Raw genomic sequence first — 24,706 nt, forward strand, 5'->3', positions numbered from 1 at the left:
TCTAAAATTTTACTAATATTTGTATACGGAGTACAATACTCATTAATTTAATTCACTATAAATTATTTTGTGAATAAAAAATATAACTTATTATGTGAATAAAAGTAAAGAGATTATATATTTGAGGTCATAAAAATTTATTATTTTGTGTTTGTAGTTCACTCATATTTTAAAATAATTTTATAGGTCACTTAAGTTTATCATTTCGGGTTTGTAAGCCACTCATATCTAAAACTAATTTTGTAGGCAATTAAGTTCATATGTTATTTGAATTTATGACAACTTGCACAAAGCAACAATTTAGACAACAAATGAAGTAATGAACATAAACTAATGTATAAATTGCATTATACACTATAAATCACACCTTTATACACAATACAAATTATCAACTGTTATAAGATTCATGGCCAAATTCGTTGAACAATTCATTGAATATCAAATTCATTAAAATTCACAGAAAATTTTAAAAAATGCAAATACGCATGTATTTGATAACAATCTTTATCTTTATCTTTATCTTTATATATATTATAACAAAAACAAAAATAGGTCATCTAAATTTCTAAGTTTTAATCCCAGCCATTCATTGATAAATTACTAATAAATCTCAGCCATTAAAAATGTCATATAATGATTATGACCTCATAATCTTCAAAATTAATAATAATAAGACTAAAATACCCTTAACCTAGAAAAAACACGGGAGAGATTAATCAAAATAGGGTTTCGGGGAGTACCAATCACTTACGACATTCAAAACGAAGAGAAACCCGACATCTCTCCCAAATCATCGAGTTTAATCGAAATCACTGTAAGTCTATTAATGAATATGATTGTCTCGAAATCCACATTCGTATACCAAAGATCCGATCTCATATTCCAGGGTTTATTACTTCTACTTTTATGTATATTTACGATTTACGATTTACGATTTACGATTTACGATTTACGATTATGAATGTACGATTTATGATTACGATTTATTATGACGAAAACCATGTAGAGCTTGATCGGTTTAGTTAATCCTATACAAAGAGCTTGTACTGCTCTCGGTGATTCCACTTTTGCTTCTCTTTGGAACGCTCTTCCTTCCGTTGCAGGCATCGGCGGGCAGGTATACCCGTATGCATACCTACATATACATATATCCAATCTATTTTAATTTTATATGTAATTTAAATTTATAGATGTTCATTAAAACATATGAAGATGTCGTATCACTCTGCTGTTACTTATTACGTCGATATGTTATATTCTCTGATGTGAATAGTAGTGCCATAATTTGATTCTTATATAATAGAGGAAGGAGGTTTAGGTAATGATATCAAAACTAATTTGACAAGAAGCTGCCCTATTTGCAGTGAGTTACATTTTGGCGGGTCAAGTGTTCGATGTTTAACGTTTGTGACATGCGTATTGCATATACTTTTGTAATGGTTTGTTTTTTATAGAAACATTATGGAGTTCATGGTAAAAGGATGGTGAATGAACTTTCCGTTCTGACATATGGAGTTCATGGATGAGAGAAAATTAGGTCATTGATCCCTAAAAATCCTAAATTCAAAGTGTATCCTCTGATAACAATAACAATTTTAGATAAATAATGTACTTATATACTATATATGTGAGAAAATAATAACTAACCATGTCAATTGGAGATAGAAAAAATTGTTTAAAAAGGTTACACTTTAGGTGTCAAAGTAGACTCATTTACTTATGAATCAATTGATTTGGTTTATATCTTCTCTCTTTTCTCAGATGGGTCATAAGAGTAAAATGAGAACAGTTAGTTAAAAAGGAAACTTGATAAGTGAGTCACAGGTAGTTATTTCTTATTTGTGTTCACTGCTTATATGTCCTCTTTTATACTATATTTTATAATAATGCAATAATGTATGTATTTGAATTTGATAGGCTTTCTTGGTGTGCCTTTCTGATGATGTGTCATTATTAATTTGTAGTTATTAGGAGGTTTGTCCCTTGAAATTAATCTGCACGGGATATAAATCTATGAGTTCCTAAACTGCAAGCCATAAAGACATCTCATCTAACTCCGTAAGAAGAACATGCAACTCTTTTTCTTTCATATACTGCTGATAAAGACGTCTTTTTCTTACGTAGTTAAATTTTCTCATAATATAAACTTTCAATCGTGTATATGCTCTTTATGAGCCCGACCTTAAGAATTATTCAGCTCTTAAGGTTTCACACTGTGCAATGAGTGCAGTGTGTTGTAATCTAATTTGATTACTGTGTATTATTCTTGATATTTGTAACTATCTACACATTTTTCAATCGGTTTTGGTGTCGTGGGAGAGTGTGGCACCAAAGACCATTATGTCAGACACCCATCCATGGTTGTTTGCATGGTAAGTATAATTTATTAACGTGTTGTGTTTATAACCACTTGCCATTTAACCATTTTGCTAATAGATTATATTCTAACATGATTCCTTAAATTTGTAGTAGGTGATAAACAATTTGTTGAGACAATCGTGAACTTGTTTACTTCGATGGCTTTTATTGATGTTGGTATCCAGTCTCCAAGGCATGTTACTTACTGGTATTATTATTAGTATGACATAGGGTACAAGTGGTGAACAATTTGGGTAATGGGTCGATATGTGTAACGTCCTCCCAATAGGGTCTGGAAGGAACGTCACTAATATCAAAACATACCAACATATTATAATAAACGAGAACAATACTAAATGATGAATTTAACTTTAATGAGTACGCAGCGGAAAATGAAATGTCGTTACAATGACAGGAATAACAATATCATAAATGTTCACATGCAGAAGTAATAAATGCGATATCTCTTGATCCTATGTCCAAGTAGCATCACATAAGCGGTAAGTATAAGAGCTTGAATCAAACAGCACCTGAGACAAAACATGCTAAAGTGTCAACCAAAAAGGTTGAGTGAAGTTCATAGGTTTAACAAAAAGTTTGTCGTTGTTTTAGACCACAAGATTTAGTTTGTAAAGTTGATCTCCCGCAGGATCAAAAAGTTATGCCAATGCGTGATATTTAGACTAAACGTTCAAGTTTTGTCCCATGACAAGTTGTTTCTGTCCTTGTCGGTTTAATTTCATTATTAAGTAATACAATGACTTGGTCAAATGTATCGGGGACGTTACTTCCGATAGGCCTACCCCCAATAATTAAGCATGCCGCAGCAATTAAAAATATCACTGTAGGGACTTAGTCGGACATAGCCGGGTATAGCATAGTTTAACAGTTTGGTACTTGTGTCTAAAGTATAAAAAGTAAAAACAGCATGTGTCTCACCCCAAGTAAAGTAAGTAAGTTTGCTAGCAATAAAGAGGGGCTATGAATTCACCTTAGTAAGTAGAGAGAGAGTTATTCCTCGGAATAAAGAGTTGAACGAGTGAGCAGGAAAGTCAACCTATTGACATTTAAGAGTAGTTAAGTGTTTTGCCCATGTTTAAGTTTAAGTATGTGTTTGTTTTACTAAGTTTCTATTCCTAGTAAGTTACTATTTTTATAAAGTTTCCATTTTTAGAAAGTTTCTTATTTTACTAAGTTTTTATGACTAGAGAGTTTCTACTTTTATCAGTGTTTTCCATTTTAGGATACTTGCCGTATTAGATAAGCTTCCAATCACCCATTTCCCTTCGAATGGTTAATTTAGATCTAGGGGCTTGAGCCATAGGACCCTTTAAATCGGAAATCCAAACTCTCTGCCTAGAATCTCATAGAAACCATTTGTCAAGAAAGTTCGAAGATCTATACATCTCTAATACATATCCCAAAATGTTTTTATGTTACAATATAAGTAGTAGGTTATAGGTGCTAGTAATAGTAATAGTGTATACATGTTATTTATTTTATTTTTAATTGCATATAATTTATAACATTATTTACATGTTTCGGTAAAAATAATAACCGAAGTAAAAAGTAAAAAGTAAAAAGTAAAAAAAATAAAAAGTAAGAAAATAATACTTACTAGTAGTAATTCTTCAAAGAGAGAATGAGAGAAATTTTGGTGTGACTTTGAATGAGAAATGGGGGGTATTTATACTTGAAAAAATTAGGTAAAAAGAATAAAATAATTAAAAGAAAAAGAAATATTTTAATTCTTAATGGGATTTTAAAATTAAAAAGTATTAAATGTTAGGTCATGGGATAATGCACAAAATAAAATAATAAAAGTAGTTTTTCCATTAAAATTTTTAATTAAAAAGTAATTTATTTATTTATTTATTTATTTAATTATTTTTTTTTCATTTATTTTAAGGATTTTTTATATAAATAAACAAATTGATTTAATGCTTTTCCAAGAATATTTGTCAATAATATTTTATTTTATTTTTATTTTTATTTTTTTTATTTAATTAATAAATACAAATTTTGCATAAAAATAATAAATAATTCGGTATTTTGTATTTTTAATAATAATTATGATTTTAATTATTAAACTATAGCTTTAGTAAGTTTGTAAATATTATTACATTTATATATAATTAGATTTATTATATAGTTAAATATATAATACATTAACTAAATAATAAAAGTGATACAAAGTTTATATACTTAGTTAAATTATGTCAAATTATATAAATTAATAATATATTATTTATTTAAGCGTACATTGTTGACTAAAAATTACTATTCGGTCAATATTTAATTGTATATAACAACCCTTAATACATATAGTCAGACATATAACCCTAGGGTTAATTCAGTAAATTTAGAAGTCGAAAAGTGAGGGTTGTTACAGTACCTCCCCGTTAATAAAAACTTCGTCCCGAAGTTTTAGGTAGACTTCTCGGATGCATCAGCGGTTGAGAAGAGATGGGGATATTTCTGTTTCATTTGGTCTTCACGTTCCCAGGTATACTCGGGGCCACGTCGTGAATTCTAACGAATCTTAACAATAGGTATGGTGCTTTGTTTTAAGCATTTAGCAGATCGGTCCATGACTTCTACGGGTTCCTCTATGAAGTGCATTTTATCATTAATGCGAATGTCATCCAAAGGAATAACGAGAGTGTCATCAGCGAGACACTTTTTAAGATTCGAGACATGAAATACGTTGTGTACACTGCTAAGTTCAGCAGGTAATTCTAATCGGTAAGCCACGGGTCCGATCCTTTCAGTAATCTTGAAGGGTCCAACAAAACGCGGACTTAGTTTGCTTCGTTTACCAAAACGAACGACGCCTTTCCAAGGGGATACTTTCAACATGACTTTGTCACCAACTTGGAATTCCAAATCTTTCCGACCATTATTAGCATAGCTCTTCTGTCGGCTGCGGGCAGTTTCTATTCGTTTCTTAATCTGAACTATCTTTTCAGTTGTCTCGTGTATGATTTCAGGACCAGTTAACTGTCTGTCCTCTAATTCATCCCAGCACAGTGGGGATCTACATTTTCGTCCGTATAAGGCCTCAAAAGGTGCAGCCTTAATACTTGAGTGGTAACTATTATTGTAAGAGAATTCAACCAAAGGCAAATGTCTATCCCAGCCTTTGTCGAAGTCGATAACACAAGCGCGAAGCATATCTTCCAATGTTTGAATGGTTCGTTCACTTTGACCATCGGTTTGCGGATGATAAGCAGTACTCATGTCGAGTTGAGTTCCAAGAGCAGTTTGTAAGGATTTCCAGAATCTGGAAGTGAATCTACTGTCGCGATCGGATATGATTGATATAGGAACACCATGACGAGAGACAATTTCTTTGATATACAGTTGTGACAATCTCTCCATCTTTTCGGTCTCCTTGATCGGTAAGAAATGAGCAGATTTAGTAAGACGATCTACTATGACCCATATAGTATCATTGCCACTAGAAGTCTTGGGCAATTTAGTAATAAAGTTCATAGCGATACATTCCCACTTCCACTGCGGAATATCGGGTTGTGTCAACAGACCAGAAGGCTTTCGATGTTCAGCCTTGACTTTCAAACAAGTGAGACACTTACTAACATAAGTAGCAATGTCGGCTTTCATATTAGGCCACCAGTAGAATTCCTTCACATCGTGGTACATCTTACTGGAACCCTGATGAATAGAATACCTAGTCTTATGCGCTTCATCCAAGACTAGTTCACGGAGATTACCGAAGCGAGGAACCCAAATTCTGTTGCCAAAGTACCGTGTACCATTAGCTTTCACTTGGAGTTGGTTCTCGAAACCGATAAGTCCTTCACCTTTGATAAGTGTTGGTTTAATAGCTTCCAGTTGAGCTTCGCAGATTCGTGATATAAGATTTGATTTGATTTTTAGGTTTAAGGCACGAACACGTTTAACATCGTCTTTTCGACTAAGGGCATCAGCAACTACGTTTGCCTTGCCAGGATGATATTCCATCTTACAGTCATAATCGTTCAATAACTCGAGCCATCGGCTTTGCCTCATATTCAGCTGTTTTTGATCAAAGATGTGTCGAAGACTTTTATGGTCAGTGTACACCGTAAACTGGGTACCATATAGATAATGTCTCCATATCTTTAATGAAAATACCACGGCACCTAACTCAAGGTCGTGTGTGGTATAGTTCTCCTCGTGTTTCTTCAACTGTCTAGATGCGTAGGCAATAACCTTTTCACGTTGCATTAAAACACAACCAAAGCCTTGCTTTGAGGCATCGCAGTAAACAACAAAATCGTCAGTACCTTCAGGTAAAGATAGAATCGGGGCTGCGGTCAACTTCTCTTTCAGAATCTTGAAAGCAGATTCCTGTTCTTCAGACCACTCAAACTTCTTCCCTTTTTGAGTTAGCTTCGTAAGAGGTTTGGAAAGAAAGGAAAAATCCTTTATGAATCTCCGATAATAACCGGCAATTCCCAAAAATTGATGAATATGCTTCGCAGTCTTTGGTATCTCCCAGTTCTGGATAGCGGTAATCTTAGCTGGATCGACATGTATTCCATTACTATCAACAACGTGTCCGAGGAATTGTACGGTTTTGAGCCAAAACTCGCACTTAGAAAACTTAGCGTAGAGTTGTTCCTTTCGTAAGAGTTCAAGAATCACGCGCAGATGTTGCTCATGTTCCTTCTCACTCTTGGAGTAGATCAAAATGTCATCAATGAAAACAATGACGAATTTATCGAGATAAGGTTTGCAGACATGGTTCATGAGATCCATGAAAACGGCAGGAGCATTGGTCAAACCAAAAGGCATGACACAGAACTCATAGTGCCCATAACGAGTGCGAAAAGCAGTCTTAGGAATATCAGATTCCTTAACTCTAAGTTGGTGATATCCGGACCTCAAATCAATCTTTGAATAAACACTTGACCCTTGAAGTTGGTCGAATAGATCATCAATACGTGGCAACGGATAACGGTTCTTGATAGTAAGCTTGTTAAGTTCGCGGTAATCAATGCACATCCTTAATGTACCATCCTTCTTTTTAACAAATAGAATAGGAGCTCCCCATGGGGACGAGCTTGGATGAATGAAACTTTTATCCAATAGTTCTTGGAGCTGGTTGGAAAGTTCCTTCATTTCGGAAGGTGCTAAACGGTATGGTGCTTTAGCAATAGGAGCAGCACCGGGAGCTAAATCAATTTGAAATTCAACTTGTCGAGGAGGTGGAAGACCAGGAAGATCTTCGGGAAACACATCGGGATAGTCTCTAACCACTGGTACATCTTCAATACGCTTCTCTTCTGATTCGATCAGCTTAACGTGGGCTAGAATGGCTGGGTAACCTTTCATAAGGTATTTGCGGGTTTTGATATAGGAGATGATATTGAGATTGGAACCACTCTTTTCACCTTGGATGATGAGAGTATCTCCATTCCCCAATGGAACATTAACAGTTTTATCGTAACACATGATAGCAGCATGTAATGGACGTAACCAATCCATACCAACTACGACGTCAAAACTTCCGAGTTTGACCGGCAAAAGGTCTATCTTAAATTCTTTATCGGCTAAGATTAGGTTGCAGTTTTTATAGATTTTATCGACTTGCATGACCTTTCCATTGGCTACTTCTACTAATCTTTTAGTTTCTAAGGGTTGAGGCTTTTCAGCAAATAGGGTACAAAAATCACTAGACACGTAACTTCTGTCGGCACCAGTATCGAATAAAATAGTTGCATAGAAATTATTGACAAGATACGTACCCGTGATAACTTCATCTTCATCTCGGGCTTCAGCAGCAGTAATAACAAACGCACGACCCTTCGCAGCAGTAGCATTAGCTCCAGTAGCGGGATTATCTTTCTTCTTAGGACAATTCGGACTAATGTGTCCCTTCTCTCCACAAGTATAACATGTAGGAGGAGCTTTGGCCGAAACAATAGCCTTATCCTTCGGAGGAGTCTTACACGTCTTAGCAACGTGTCCCACTTTCTTACACAACACACAAACCGCAGTACACTTCCCCGGGTGATGCCTCTCACAACGAATACAGAAAGGATAAGTACCCTTATAATTCGACCTTGTACCATCCGCAGGCTTCTTATTATCATTCTGAGCCGAACCTTGAGATGGCTCAAACTTCCTCTTACCATCATTACCCTTGGTTTCAACTTGCTTATTGGTCGACGCCCTTATTCTCTTGGCCAACATGAGATTTTGTGCAATGAGAATCACAGCATCCAAAGTAACCTTCTCAGCAGCAATAACATTCCCTTGAACATCCTCGGGAAGACCTTCAATATACCGCTCAATTCTTCTAGCTTCAGTAGGAAACATTTCAGGACATAGAGTAGAAAGCTCCAGATAACGATTGGTATAGTTCTCAATGTCAGTACCCTTGACCTTGAGTTTCCAGAACTCAGCTTCAAGTTTCTGAACTTGACTTCGAGGACAGAATTTGTTGACCATCATGCTTTTGAGTTCATCTCATGGAATTGCATTAGCATTATCAATTCCTACGGACTTGGCATGAGCAGTCCACCAAGTTAAAGCATTGCCACCCAATGAGCTAGTGGCATACTTTACTCGATCGTTATCACCACAGTTGCAAATATGGAAAATAGATTCCATCTTCTCGAACCAACGGACTAGTTCGACAGCTTCTTCAGTCCCCTTAAATGCAGGAGGATGACAGTTTGAAAAATCCTTGTAGGAACAAGGTTTCGGTTGTGGATTAGCATGGTTAGCTTGGGCGTTGCCTTGGGCGACAGCGAGTAACTATTGGAATTGCTCAGTAGTTAACACAACATTGTTAACGGTAGGTGCAGCTGAACGAACCATGATGTCACTACATAAAAGTGAACATAAGTCGGATAAGTTAACAAATTTGAGCAATTACAAGTAGGAATAAGATAAAGTATTAATATCACATGATATAAATAAAACACTTTATTTTATTAAGGAATTAGGCATTAAATAAGCCTTTTAATATATGATTCGGAAATAGAAATAGTTTTAAGGCATAGCCTTTACATAGATGGAAAATAGAAAGATAACTAAAGAATATTAAGATTCATATTCCTTCTTCTCGTCCTCAACCTTCTTCATAAACTTCTCAACTTTCTCATTCTTCGCCTTTTGTTTCTCATGCAGGAACTCGAGATTATCATAAAGGTTAGAAACTTCATTGTTGATTACATGGTACTTGTGGTCCCTTATAGAAAGTTGATTATTCATGCGGTTTTCCTCCATCTTCAATCTAAGGTCAACATCTTCTCTTAGGTAGGAGAGAGATTGCTTCCCCCATCGGGTATTTCTATCACCTTCATACTTCACCAACTTTATCTCTTTCTTTAGTTCAGCATTTTCCTCCATGAGCTTCTTGATCGCTAGGTCTTTTTCCTTCATTTGAAAATCGATCCTTGCAATATGGCGAATTAGGTCATCGGTAGTTTTTCGCAGATTCATGAGCTCGTACTTGGCATCAACTTCATCGTAGAAAGGAGATCGGGATCTTTTCTTTGACGGCCCAGTTTCTTCAAGACATTTCCTCTTGTCTTTATTCCTCGGGGTTGGATAGTATTCAGGAGACCCATGTAACTTTAGAGTAGTATTTGGGCTATAATTTGGTGAGGGAGGACCACTAAAACCATAAGGTGGACTTTGGACTGGTCTTTCTGTGGAAGACCTTTCAGGATCTTTTTCGGTTGGCTTGAAAAGATTCATTTTGGTCGTTTGATGATAATTAGACATCCTAACATTAGGAAGGATATTTTGATTAGAATCTTTAAGTCAAGTTTATTAAAGCATAATCGTTAAGATTATGGGGCAATCCTAAGTGCTTTAATTCTAAGGCAGGAAAGGTTATAGTTTCCTAGATTGCTAAGGCACCCTAGCTAACAAGTAATGCACACATAAAAATGCAATTCTGGTTCTCTATAACAGCCTGGTTATGCTCTGATACCAATCTGTAACGTCCTCCCAATAGGGTCTGGAAGGAACGTCACTAATATCAAAACATACCAACATATTATAATAAACGAGAACAATACTAAATGAAGAATTTAACTTTAATGAGTACGCAGCGAAAAATGAAATGTCCTTACAATGACAGGAATAACAATATCGTAAATGTTCACATGCAGAAGTAATAAATGCGATATCTCTTGATCCTATGTCCAAGTAGCATCACATAAGCGGTAAGTATAAGAGCTTGAATCAAACAGCACCTGAGACAAAACATGCTAAGGTGTCAACCAAAAAGGTTGAGTGAAGTTCATAGGTTTAACAAAAAGTTTGTCGTTGTTTTAGACCACAAGATTTAGTTTGTAAAGTTGATCTCCCGCAGGATCAAAAAGTTATGCCAATGCGTGATATTTAGACTAAACGTTCAAGTTTTGCCCCATGACAAGTTGTGTCTATCCTTGTCGGTTTAATTTCATTATTAAGTAATACAATGACTTGGTCAAATGTATCGGGGACGTTACTCCCGATAGGCCTACCCCCAATAATTAAGCATGCCGCAGCAATTAAAAATATCACTGTAGGGACTTAGTCGGACATAGCCGGGTATAGCATAGTTTAACAGTTTGGTACTTGTGTCTAAAGTATAAAAAATAAAAACAGCATGTGTCTCACCCCAAGTAAAGTAAGTAAGTTTGCTAGCAATAAAGAGGGGCTATGAATTCACCTTAGTAAGTAGAGATAGAGTTATTCCTCGGAATAAAGAGTTGAACGAGTGAGCAGGAAAGTCAACATATTGACATTTAAGAGTAGTTAAGTGTTTTGCCCATGTTTAAGTTTAAGTATGTGTTTGTTTTACTAAGTTTCTATTCCTAGTAAGTTACTATTTTTATAAAGTTTCCATTTTTAGAAAGTTTCTTATTTTACTAAGTTTTTATGACTAGAGAGTTTCTACTTTTATCAGTGGTTTCCATTTTAGGATACTTGCCGTATTAGATAAGCTTCCAATCACCCCTTTCCCTTCAAATGGCTAATTTAGATCTAGGAGCTTGAGCCATAGGACCCTTTAAATCGGAAATCCAAACCCTCTGCCTAGAATCTCATAGAAACCATTCGTCAAGAAAGTTCGAAGATCTATACATCTCTAATACATATCCCAAAATATTTTTATGTTACAATATAAGTAGTAGGTTATAGGTGCTAGTAATAGTAATAGTGTATACATGTTATTTATTTTATTTTTAATTGCATATAATTTATAACATTATTTACATGTTTCGGTAAAAATAATAACCGAAGTAAAAAGTAAAAAGTAAAAAGTAAAAAAAATAAAAAGTAAGAAAAGAGTACTTACTAGTAGTAATTCTTCAAAGAGAGAATGAGAGAAATTTTGGTGTGAGTTTGAATGAGAAATGAGGGGTATTTATACTTGAAAAAATTAGGTAAAAAGAATAAAATAATTAAAAGAAAAAGAAATATTTTAATTCTTAATGGGATTTTAAAATTAAAAAGTATTAAATGTTAGGTCATGGGATAATGCACAAAATAAAATAATAAAAGTAGTTTTTCCATTAAAATTTTTAATTAAAAAGTAATTTATTTATTTATTTATTTATTTATTTTTCATTTATTTTAAGGATTTTTTTATATAAATAAACAAATTGATTTAATGCTTTTCCAAGAATATTTGTCAATAATATTTTATTTTATTTTTATTTTTTTTATTTAATTAATAAATACAAATTTTGCATAAAAATAATAAATAATTCGGTATTTTGTATTTTTAATAATAATTATGATTTTAATTATTAAACTATAGCTTTAGTAAGTTTGTAAATATTATTACATTTATATATAATTAGATTTATTATATAGTTAAATATATAATACATTAACTAAATAATAAAAGTGATACAAAGTTTATATACTTAGTTAAATTATGTCAAATTATATAAATTAATAATATATTATTTATTTAAGCGTACATTGTTGACTAAAAATTACTATTCGGTCAATATTTAATTGTATATAACAACCCTTAATACATATAGTCAGACATATAACCCTAGAGTTAATTCAGTAAATTTAGAAGTCGAAAAGTGAGGGTTGTTACAATATGGGTTCCAGTCAAGATGGTTATCTTCTACATGCTTTATTGTGTTGATCCAAAATAGTTTTACGTCAAAATTGTTTATGCCTGATATTCCATAAAGAACTTGAACTGTAAGTTGTATGCTAAATCGTTAGGGGAGTAAAATTACTTCAAGTTTATATAAGAATGTGTTAGTCTGGGTTACTTTGGAGAGCTCTATGTTCTGAAATGGGTCATACTGGGCACTCATGGATGTTGGAACGGGTCATAATGGGCGGAGAGGTTACAATATACGAATTTGAGTCTTGCTAAAAAATGCATATTGACCCGTTTTTACTATAATTCTGCATAGAGCAAATGATCTTGTCAAGAATAAGACTCACCCAACATCTATAATAAGTGGATACTTATATCAAATGTATAAACCATTTACGACCAAATGATTGCGAACATTTATGTACTCATAGATAATTTATTTATTTTTTTATGTTGACAGCTTGCAATGATAGAAGGATGCAAATATATTGAAGAGAAGCTGACTGCTAAGGTAATGTGTTATTATATATTTATGCGTTGTTATATCAACATATCAGAAACTACTTAATTTTTATTTTACATTTATATTATATTTATGTGTTGTTAGTATATATATTTTTAGGTTGACAAGATTAAAAAGGATTATCTTATCAACTGTACAAAGACAAACATGTCTTTTAGATTGTTATCGAGTGACTTTGACTTATTTGCTAATCCGGTATGCTTATTCTTTAAAATGGAAGTGTTTTGTTATTTCTTTCATGTATGTAAAGAAAGAATATTCTTAATTTACCTGAAATATAAATTACTTTGGCCACTTTTTACGTTCTAAGATTTAGAATGACATTCACTGGTTACATATTTAGGTGGTTGAAGCATTACAATCCACTTGTTTCATGCTTGCTTTATTATTAGTAATTACATCACTATTGAAATTATTTTGGTTTTTTAACAACCTAACAGATACTCTATAAAATTTAATTATTTTGAAAATTCAATTTTTGATTCGTTTCTATAAAAACCCCGCGAATTCGCGGGTCTTAAGCTAGTTAATTATTATATAAATGATATTAATTAACAAAAGGTTGGTTACTTGTGTTATTTTTTTTATAATTTTCCTAAAGAGATTTTAGCCATATTAGATATGTATTAACAACACACGAACTTGGATATCCCACAAAATCATTTTCAAATACGAATGACCTATAAATACGTAAAGATAAACCTGAGTGACCTACAAAATCATTTTTCAATAAGAGTGGCCTAAAAACACAAAACGATAATCTTAGGTGACCTCCTGGTATATAATCTCAAAAGTAAATTATGGATATTTTAGCCTAGAATAAACTAAATATATAAATAAGATGACTTTTCATCAAAAAGTTAGAGACTTAATTTGTGTGTTTTTTGTCTGAGGATAATAGATTTGGGACGGAGGGAATACAACGTATTGAGACACTAGACAGTAAACACTAAAGCACCTACAAACAGGGGCGAAAGTGTGTGGGGGCAGGGGTGGCCGCCCCCAGTGGAATTTTTGTCAGTGTAAAAATTTTGAGTTTTTCGACTTTGCCCCCGTGAATTTTTTTTTGCCCCCAAACCTACATATTTTGCCCCAAAAACCTTCAAATTTTGCCCTAAATTCTTCAACTTTTGCCCAAAAATTCAAATTTTGCCCCAAATTCTCCAACTTTTGACCCAAAATCTTCAAATTTTGCTCAAAAATCTTCAAATTTTGTCCAAAAAATTGCTACGTTTTAAAAAAAAAAAATTGTCCCCGGTGAAAAAAATCCTAGTTTCACCTCTGCCTACAAACCAAAGAAAAAAAACTTTCTAAAGATAGTTCAACCATAAGAGTTTCATGATAATTATTGTAGCTTACAAATCTCAATGTTTTAATTTGGAATTAGACCCCATAGAGAAGAAGATGAAACTATCAGCAATGGTTCTACGTCGCTATCAGTGTACCACCATATCAAAAGACACACTACAAATAATGTTGTAGTTTTTAACACTTTTTAAATGAGTTTTTGACACTTAAAAATATCAATATAAGTCGAAAGAGTGAAAAAATATGGTGTCAAAAACTTTGAAGCGTCAAAAAATATGGTGTCAGAAATTTTTAGTGTTATTAACTTTTTGACACTTGTAAGTGTCATTGGGTTTTCTTTTTTGACGTTTTTCAATGTCAAAAACTTTGTGACGTTTATAGGTGTTAAAAACATGTCAAGTTATTGACACTTCAAAGTGTTAAAAATTTTGAAAGTGTCAAAAATGAAACATTATTTTGTAGTGACATGTCAACCCAACCCTAAACTTAAAATTGAAACAAACTGAATGTATCATTAAGCTTAATCAACACTACCTCTAACTCAAGCGCAGACTAACATACTTCAACTTAAAACTAACAAAACCGAAACCCTTAACACCGAACTAGAACTACATCATCATTAAATATTCATACTACTTTCTGTTATAAAAATGGGTTTGTGGCAGAGAATATGATAGCCGAATTGATCCTTGAATCGTGTAGTCACAATCCTTTCGACCCAATAAGTTACGGGTTACACGAAATCAAGATTGGGATAAGACAATGAATGAATTATTTTCTTGGCAAAAAGATGATAATCCTAACAATTGTAGAGAGTATTTTCTGAATGTTTTGATGTTGAAAGTGTGTTTAGTATCTCAAAATTCTGAAACCTTTCTCCATGGAGTGGAGTATTATATTTTTTTTTTTAACGGCAATTTTTAATGGAGTATTATATTTATAATGGGTCAAAAGGTGCATTGAAGTGATGCAGCCTTTCAAAGATAGTTATGATCAAAAGACACCACCCTTGACAGTGGACACTATTGAAAGAGTGCAATTATACCCTAATGAATCAGTTAAACATGTCCCAATACATCCTGGCAAAAGAGACAGCCATTTGTGAAACATTGCAACTTAAATATGAAAGGTTGCAACTTTCCTGTAGATTATGCAGTGTGGTGTGGCGCACCATATAAGTGTGCGGCACACTGTTTCCCTTTCAAGCTATAATGGTGTGGCGCATCAAATCCTGGTGAGTCATGGGAAGATTGAAAATTTTTGTTTAATGCTTAGAGTTGTTCTTCGAATTTTCGAGATAATGTGTACGTGATTACAGCTGTTGCCTAATGGTCTATTTGGAGACATCGCAACGAGCTTCTTTCTAATTTGAATGTTTTAAATCGTTCTTGTATGTTTGATTTTATTAGCTCAAGTTCGAATACTTGGATTAATTTTAAAAATCGTAGCATATGGTCTTGGAATTCATGACTTATTTGCCATTTAAAATTCTTTAAGGGTCTAACGTCTTGATAGTTCCTTCATTTTATAATATTGTCATTGTTAAAAAACAATCCAAATAAAAATTTGGAGACTGGTAATTATATCTAAGTATGATGGTGACCTGACTTCATATAAGGGAGGTCAAAGGGTTCGACTCCCATGAGTTGCAAAATATATTTTTCTCGTGGTTACTTGCCCATTTCATAAGCCTCGAAGTTCTCGGACGTGTATGCGTATCGAGCCTCTCCTAATGGGTTTTACCACACAGGATGTCCGTATGGATTTGTCATAGGGGTTTTCTCCATATGAGCGGTATGACTGTAATGGTTCGTTCAAAATAATCAAGTGAGTAGTTCTGACCTCGTGTCGAACCTTCGTTAGTGACTCATAACCGCCGCTGGTTGAAAAAAAAAGTATTGTTTGGCTTAACAATGCCAATATCGTAATGTATAAAATTTCTGATTGTCAAGTGTACAACTTTTTAAACATTAAGGGCTAGTATCAACGACATCTTAAAACCCAAAGAAACTATCAATTACATGGACTCATGGAGTACATTCGAAGATAATAACGACAATAACTCACTAACCACAAAACGACATCGTACACACACTTTATATCAAGGCATCTATGTATTTCGTTTCAGGACACTTCCACAACATTTTAACAAAAACCGCTTTCATTCCATAATCATAATAACCGGATCATGGCGCTTGAGAAACCGGGGTCGATCCAGAATCAACCACACAAACTCCGATGGAGCGAACTCGATGACGATGATGGTGAAGGTTTGGAATTCTTACTCCCTCCTCGTCAGGTGATCGGTCCTGATAGTAATGGGATCAAGAAAGTAATTGAGTATAAATTTAATGATGATGGTCATAAAGTGAAGATCATAACAACAACCCGTGTACGGAAACTGGCTAAGGCCCGGTTTAGTAAACGGGCCATTGAACGTCGTGGGTGGGCTAAGTTTGGTGATGCTGTTCATGAGGACGTTGGTTCTAGGCTTACTATGGTTTCTACTGAAGAGATCTTGCTTGAACGCCCCAGACCGCCTGGTTTGTTTCCATCTCTTTTATTAGATCGATTTGTATATGTATTTGTATTAAATCTTACACCGATGATGAATTATAAATTTTGTTTGTTTTTGTGATTAGTTTTACTCCGTAATTTGTATGTGATGATCAATGGAATAATTGAAATTTGGTTTTTATGATATCGAATATATTTGTACCATTTGGTTAATATGTACCACACTTTTTAGGAACAACCATGTGATTAAATGCCATCCAATACTACAGTAATGGCATTGTGCATTTTTTTCAAGGGCAAACTCACTCACTCACTCATTACACGAATGAATAGAATAATTCATGAATATGTTCACAATATGACTTGAACCCTCGACCTCAGGATTGAAATGATACCTCTAGGTCAATGACCATTTGGTTATGGCATTGTGCATTTACAATATTCATTACAAGTGTACGTACACAAATTGTGTTATGGATTTTACTATAACATTATCGGTTCACTATATGTAGTGCAGTGGCCTAGGAATATATTTCAACGTGGACAAAAAAATTACAAAAACAACCCGACATATAAGTACGTAGAAAGTTTCATCGTCGGGTGATCAACATGACTATGTGGGCCCGCCCATAGTTGAACTATAGTGAGGTTTGAACCTGAGATGTATTGTGATGGTTTAATTAATGTAGTAACTACTAAATGATATTGATCTTTGCAAATGTTATTAGTTTAAGGAGATTAGGATCCAGGACAATGCACTATTCGATCCGCTCTGCTTTCGTTTTATGCGTCAATTGTATAAAAAGTTGGATCAGTAATCATATCTTTATTTCTTTTGGCAGGTTCGAAACAGGAAGAAAAAGGTTCAGGAGATGCATTAGGTCAGCTAGGAAAAGGAGGTGCGGTTCTTATGGTATGCAGAACATGTGGCAAAAAAGGGGACCATTGGACCTCAAGGTGTCCGTACAAGGACTTAGCCCCATCAGCCGACTCATTTGTTGATAAACCACCAGGCTCAGACCCTGTTGTAAACCCAGGTTCAACGAAGGGTGCATATGTGCCACCTAGCATGCGAGCGGGTGCAGAGAGGCCTGCTGGTTCAGATATGAAGCGTAGGAACGAAGAGAACTCTGTTCGGGTCACTAATTTATCTGAAGACACTCGTGAGCCTGATTTACTTGAACTGTTTAGAACTTTTGGACCAGTGAGCCGTGTTTATGTAGCCATTGACCAGAAGACAGGCGTGAGCCGTGGGTTTGGGTTTGTCAACTTTGTGAATAAGGGTGATGCTGAAAGGGCCATTATGAAGCTAAATGGTTACGGGTATGACAATCTCATTCTTCGAGTAGAATGGGCTACACCAAGAGTCAACTAAAATAAAATAAAATTCCCCACAAAGAATCATAATGGTAGTAATCATAATCATAATATTTGCTATAAGAATTGTAGTCTGTATTTTTTTTCTAACATGTCATTGAACTTGAAATATTGGTTTGAACAACTTAAGTTTGAATGCTAGTGTTAAGTTAGCAAGTTGTGTTTGATGGTTCTAGTTTATACTTAAAAGGCTGAAAGTTATTACTTACTTTTTTATACTATCATTTCACATAAACTAGCTGAAGTTGGAGTTTAAACATGTAAATTGATATGAAATGACAAGCAAACATATGATACATAATTTTATATCTTGTTTTCAAATGATACTTCAACAAGTTTTTCACAAAACTTATTTTTTCAATAAGATCTTAAATTTTGTTTATCAAACAATGCTAAAAGTTAAAGCTTTTAAAAAAAATTTAAAAAATAAAAATAAGTCTTAACTTTCATATTAAGCTTATTAAAGCTTGCTTTGCCAAATACACATCCTAGAGTAGCAACTCGGTATTTCAAAATTTATGGATTTTTTTAACGATAATCTTCAGGGTTGTCGTTAATTCGTTTAAGTTAAATGTACATAGCTAATACTCTGTAGTTAATGATTGAAGTAAGAGCACCAGGAGTCGACCAAAAAAACCGGCGTTACCATGATTTAACGATGGGGACGGTGGCAAACACCACTCCACCCCGCCGTTAAATCGGCGTTAAAGGCCTTTAACGGTGGCCACCGTTTCTTGGCCAACGGTGTAAAATTGACCCGTTGGAGAAATTTGACCCGTTCAACGGTCGCATTTGTTTTTATTTTTTATTTAATTTATTTTATATCCTATAAATACTCTCCATTTCTCATCATTTTTTCACACATCTTTCACTCTTTTTCTCTACATTTCTATACATAAAAAATTTAATCAAAAAAAAAATGTCTAGCAATCAAGGAAATTCCAACTTCCCCAACCAAATTAATCCGAACTTTTCCAACCGAGGTGGTCCGAATTATCTCGCAAACCATCCAAACCATCCAAACAATTTACACGATCCCTTAAACCCATACTCGAGTCAATGGAATCCGTTTACACCCTTTCACAACGTACCAAACGCGTTTCAAAATTACGCTCATCAAACACAAATTCCACAAACTCAAGTCCCACAAACCCCATTGATGAGTCCCGAAGATATGGAACAATTTATGGCTTGGAAGTCTAGTCAACAACTTAGCGAATCGAACACGCATTCGGTTCAAGACGAAGTCCCAACACCAACGTCTCAACGTGTTCGCGGTAAAGGAAAGGAAAAGATGGTTGAGGAAGAACCGAGCAAAAAAACGAGGGCAAGACGTACTGGAGTCGTGATGAACCCGTGGTCCGAGCTAGATGAGTTACGTTTGGCGAAAGCTTGGGTTCATACTTCCGAAGATTCACTCAAAGGCAACGACCAAACCGGTATATATATATATTTATTTTATATTTTTGTGAGTTAAATATTTATATATAAATAGATATTATATATATTATATTTATACTTTATATATAAGTTATATTTATACTTTATATATAAATATATACATACAGTTAACATATATATATATATATATATATATATATATATATATATATATATATATATATATATATAATCATATTATAATTCGTTTATATAATTTTGTAGGTGCGTCGTTTTGGTTTTTTGTTACGGACGACTACAACTGACGAAATCCGTCATGTGCTCGATCTAAGGATGTGTTGTCGTCTAAGTGGACGAAAATGAATGGCGAATGTCAAAAGTATAATGGGGTTGTTAGTCGTTTGAAGAAAGATTAGCGAAGCGAGGATAACGACCTTGATTTTCGTGTGCGGTGTGATTAACAATATATCGACGAGAACGGTGGAAAGAAGTTTTGTAGTTATCAAGCGTGGAATTTTTTGAAGGACAAGTCAAAGTGGCTAAATCCTGATCCCGTTGTTATCGGTACGAGAAACAAACGACGTGAGACCGTAGTTATTGAAGATATTGGTGAGCCCGTAATTAATTTGAACGAAGATGTTGCAAGTGCAAGTGTTGATGAAAATCCGAATGCGGGAATGTATGGTCCCGAACAATTGAAACGTCCAAAGGGAAAGCCAAGAAAATCGAGGAAAAAGTCGTCCGATTCCAACCCTTCATCCCATTCATCTCGTGAGTCTTTATGTGTATCGGTTAAGGAAAATTTTGAAAAAACGGTCGTCCTTAAAAAGAAGTATTATCAAGATAAGCAACTTGAAATGCGATTAAGGATTTTAAACATTGCTCCCACCGAAGCTGACATGGAACTAATTAATGACCTTAAGAAGCAAATTCGACGCGATGCCCGTAGGGATTTACAATCGGGATCGGGTGCGAATGACGACGCAGGCACCGAATCGGAGTAGACGACGGATAATCTAGTTGTTTGTTTTTTTTATTTCAATAAGTTCTAATTTAGTTTTTTTATTGTATTGTATTTAAATTAATGTAATGGATTTTAGTTTTTATTTTATGGTTTTATAATATTTATAGATTTAACACCGAACAATTTCCCCTGTTTTGACCTCAGTGTTAAATTTAACACCGATATATAACACCGAACGACTCCTAATGCTCTAAAGATTACTTTATCGTATAATTATTTTATGCTTGTTAACTACGACCTGAATTCTCTTTTGAAAAAATAAAATAAAAAAAATCTCTATCTTATAATCATAATCATTTCAAATAAACAATAACCATAATTTCTTGTTATAAGTTGCATTTAAATTTGTAACCAAATGTTGCACTTTTGGATAGTATGTAACATGCTATAACAATTTCATGTCTCCAATAAGGCTAATATAAAACTCACGTTACAAGAACCTTTAACTAGTGCATGAGAAGGTAAAGCACTTGATTTTCATGAAACACACATATAAAACCAACACACCCAAATCACACATCGGTAACGAATAACAATGGACAACAGAAGAAAGAGTGTTTCCATTAATAGTAACTCCGGCAACGGTGGTTCTAGTTTCCAAATGCCACTTCACTACCCGAGGTACACAAAAGAAGAGTACAAACAACTGCCCGAGTGGATGCTTGACCGATTACTTGCTCAATATGGTCTATCGGCTAGTGGCCATCGTGATCTTGAGTCTAAAAGGGAGTATGCAATGGGGGCCTTTCATTGGCCACCACAACAACCGCCACCAATGCCTACTAACTACCATGATGAGCTGGCAGCACAACGGTACCGCCTTAATGGAAAGAATTGTTTTGGTTCCCCTGCTGTTTGGTCATTTTTGAGAAAGAAGAAAGTTTGATTAACAACTACTAGATGCAATCTCTATGAATAAAGTTATGGAGTCACGCGTTAAGAGTATTTTTAACTCTATAATAAATAAATAGATTTGGCTACCATTTTACCATATATCATGTTATTTTAAATTTTTAAGTAGCTAGAGGTTTAGACGCTTTATTTGTATTCAGAATTTATGGATGCCTTTACGTCTAATTAAATCATTGAATTATAAAGCGATAGTATGGTTATTCAAAACTAACTAGTTCTCCAAATGTTTATATAAGTAAAAAAATCGACTAGTTTGATTCAATTGAAAATGATGAATTGCACAAATTACATTTACATTTACAAGTTTTTATTCCATACTGCCGTTTTTATAAGTCCATGAGCTGATTTGATCACATTATTAATATGACAATTATTTGATGGGTCATTAATAAACGGGCTTAATGGACATACTGAAACAAAGAAAATATGGGCCTAACTACAAACGTGTGATGATTTTGGGTACTTGAGACTTCTCCATTTCACATTTTGTGCTTTCCAAAATCCTCTACTACGGACTACGGAGTATTATACAATAAGTAAATTAACACCATTAGTTGCTAAAGCAGTTCCCTATTTCACAGGTTGTTAACTCCATTAATGGATATTCACTTAGATATGTGGTTATTTCAAGACATATATTTGATTGAAGTTATATTTATATTAAACTAATGTTTTGTTATGTTTTATGTTATGTTTTCTTGATATGGAATGATCGTTTATACGATATGATATAACAGTTGAACTTGGTTAACATGAAATTAAAATATCTCAATATCAAAATTACGTTCGAAACCAATTCAGTCATAACATGAAATAAAAAACCCAGTATTGGTGGAGTGACGAAATTAATATGGACTTATCGCTAAAATCAAATTCAATCATAATCTTTAGATCATTCAATTATTAAAATCATTATGTTTTGTTAAATGTATTACTAGTACTACGTATTAGCTATTTGTTATTATGAAAACGTGAAATATCCCATTGACGTTATTATTTAAATTCATTTCCTTAAATTAAAGTGGAATCCAGCACATTGATATTGACGCCATTGTAGACGTGGCTTCACCTGCTGCTGACTTCTGCCCTTTTTATAAATCGAGTAATCCCTTATGGATCCCACTCTCCACCTGATATTTTCATTTATCAATTCATACCTTCACTTTCATTTACCAACTGTAGCATTTCATTATACCAATTAATAATTTAATTTACTAATTAATAATAAAACCAGATCAAATCAAACTATACATCAGAATCAGATCCTCATCTTCAATTTCAATGGATCTTCAATTTCAATGGATGATAAACTACTGATTTAAACAATTAATTGATTCGATTCAACTAAAAATCAAACACAATTTCAAGTGTCAAATAAACATCCTTGATGTGTCACAAATTCCTTCTTAGATCAACCACAACGACGCTCACGTTATCCGAGCTGTGTCGCGCCAACGCAAGTTTCGTTAACAATATCGAAGCGTCCAAACACGCCTGATCTGAACTCTCACCGCCGTCAACCTTCACATTGCTTCCTGGCGACCGTAAAGGCGACGGAGGCTTACGAGAGGCCAGACACATACGCGCAACATTACATGCCACATCGTTCGATACAACGTCCCATAATCCATCACTGGCTAAAATTAGACACTCATCTTCAACCGTCCGTTCCGTTACGGTTACTTCCGGTTCCGGTATCACGTACGGCTTCAAATAATTATCCCCTAAACATAATCAACAAACATCCCTTAATTATAATTAATTATTAATTAATATAAATCCACAAATAATCGTAACGTAAACTGTATACCAATTGCTCTCGACATGGCTAGAACTCCAAGAACACGAGCGCCATCCCAATATATCACTCGTCCACCAGCTTTTTCAATCCTAGCGAGTTCATCAGGTCGATCAGGCTATAATAAAATGAAATCGTATAATTAGTACTACAATTAATCCAGATCCGGATCCGGATCCGAAAATTCAATAATCAAATACCTTATGATCGAAAGATAAAGGAATTGCAACGCCGTTTCTGCAAAGAACAGCACGCGAATCACCGCAATTGGAGACTACAATTTTTTCCGGAGTAACAACAGCGATAACAGCAGTCGATCCAACGGCGTCGCATTGAGGAGTTTTCAGCTCGCAACGACAATTCGATCGTGAATCACCTTCGCTCCATTCCGTCACCTCCTTATCCATGCGTGAGAAGCACGTGACCATCGCCTCATTCCATTCCAACGATTCTCCGCTTTTTTCAACCTCGTTTTTCATTATTTCGTGCATTCGTTCCTTACAATTTCACATATAATTAAATATATTATTTATTATTTATAAAAATAATATTTAGGAATAAATTATATTGAACAATTAGTTTACATGGGAGCAACCGTGGCCATCGTAAACACCGTAAAAGTGCGAACCGTTACAGAACGACGGTTTTACGGCAACTGCATCTTCCATATCTCTTCGTCTACCACACACCGTAGTCAAGCCGAATTTAGATTCATTCTCATTGCAAACACTTTCGCAAATAGTTAAAACTTCAGTTTCAATCGGTTGAATGTTAGCCACTTTTTGTCGTTTTTTACTGCTCTCCGACAACACGTCGGAGACTACCGGAGAAATGAATTTAAGCTGATGAATATCCCTCCGGCGACGTCTAAGGCTAGGCTCAACCGTCGATGGAGTCTCGATCTCACCGCAACAGGTACCGGCCATAATCCTTGGATGAAATTAAAGTTAAAATGCTAATTATATGATAGCAGAGAATTTAAATAAGAAATTGTGTTGCGAACGAACTAGTTAACGAAAATGAAAGTTTTTATGAGTAGAAAGAAGTAAAGATATTAAGTTGATGAGTAGTGGGGACGGGCAGCTGACCGGCACCGACCCGGGCAAGGCATAGAGTTGGTGTAACGTAGATACGTGACACGAGATTAATCAGGGCCGTTGATTAATAACTATAAGTTTTTATTAATAATGATTTATTAGGGGTATGTGGAAAGATGTTTGGTATTAAGGGTTACGTGTCCCAATAAGAAGTGGACAACATAGGGATCAGGGAAAAAACTTAATTTTCGACCATGAGTGTGGTCCAAGGTGGGACGGCCCGGCCCGAACCTCCCTCCCTAATATTCTATGTTTTATTTTTATTTTGTAATTTATAATTAAATTTAAAATTTAATGTATGTAGTTTTAT

General features: G+C 34.4%; 1 protein-coding gene and 1 pseudogene across 1 annotated transcript; one reads left to right on the plus strand and one right to left on the minus strand.

Annotated features, from left to right (window-relative positions):
* Positions 1–16,332: 16,332 nt before the first annotated feature.
* Positions 16,333–18,347, plus strand: LOC139866724 (uncharacterized). Its single transcript, XM_071855015.1, has 2 exons — positions 16,333–16,813; positions 17,630–18,347. Exons 1-2 carry the CDS (start codon positions 16,459–16,461, stop codon positions 18,160–18,162), a joined length of 888 nt encoding a protein of 295 aa, XP_071711116.1. The 5' UTR covers positions 16,333–16,458; the 3' UTR covers positions 18,163–18,347.
* A 4,468-nt stretch (positions 18,348–22,815) lies between these two features.
* On the minus strand, positions 22,816–24,306 carry LOC139866308 (protein phosphatase 2C 37-like; annotated as a pseudogene).
* Positions 24,307–24,706: the final 400 nt, after the last annotated feature.

Source organism: Rutidosis leptorrhynchoides, chromosome 9 (assembly GCF_046630445.1).
Source record: "Rutidosis leptorrhynchoides isolate AG116_Rl617_1_P2 chromosome 9, CSIRO_AGI_Rlap_v1, whole genome shotgun sequence".
Taxonomy (NCBI): Eukaryota; Viridiplantae; Streptophyta; class Magnoliopsida; order Asterales; family Asteraceae; genus Rutidosis; species Rutidosis leptorrhynchoides.

Excerpts from the sequence above, each read along its gene's own strand:
- LOC139866724 (XM_071855015.1), top strand. The coding sequence starts at position 16,459 with ATGGCGCTTGAGAAACCGGGGTCGATCCAGAATCAACCACACAAACTC. Across the intron at positions 16,814-17,629 it reads TGAACGCCCCAGACCGCCTG|GTTCGAAACAGGAAGAAAAA; the intron begins GTTTGTTTCCAT and ends TTCTTTTGGCAG.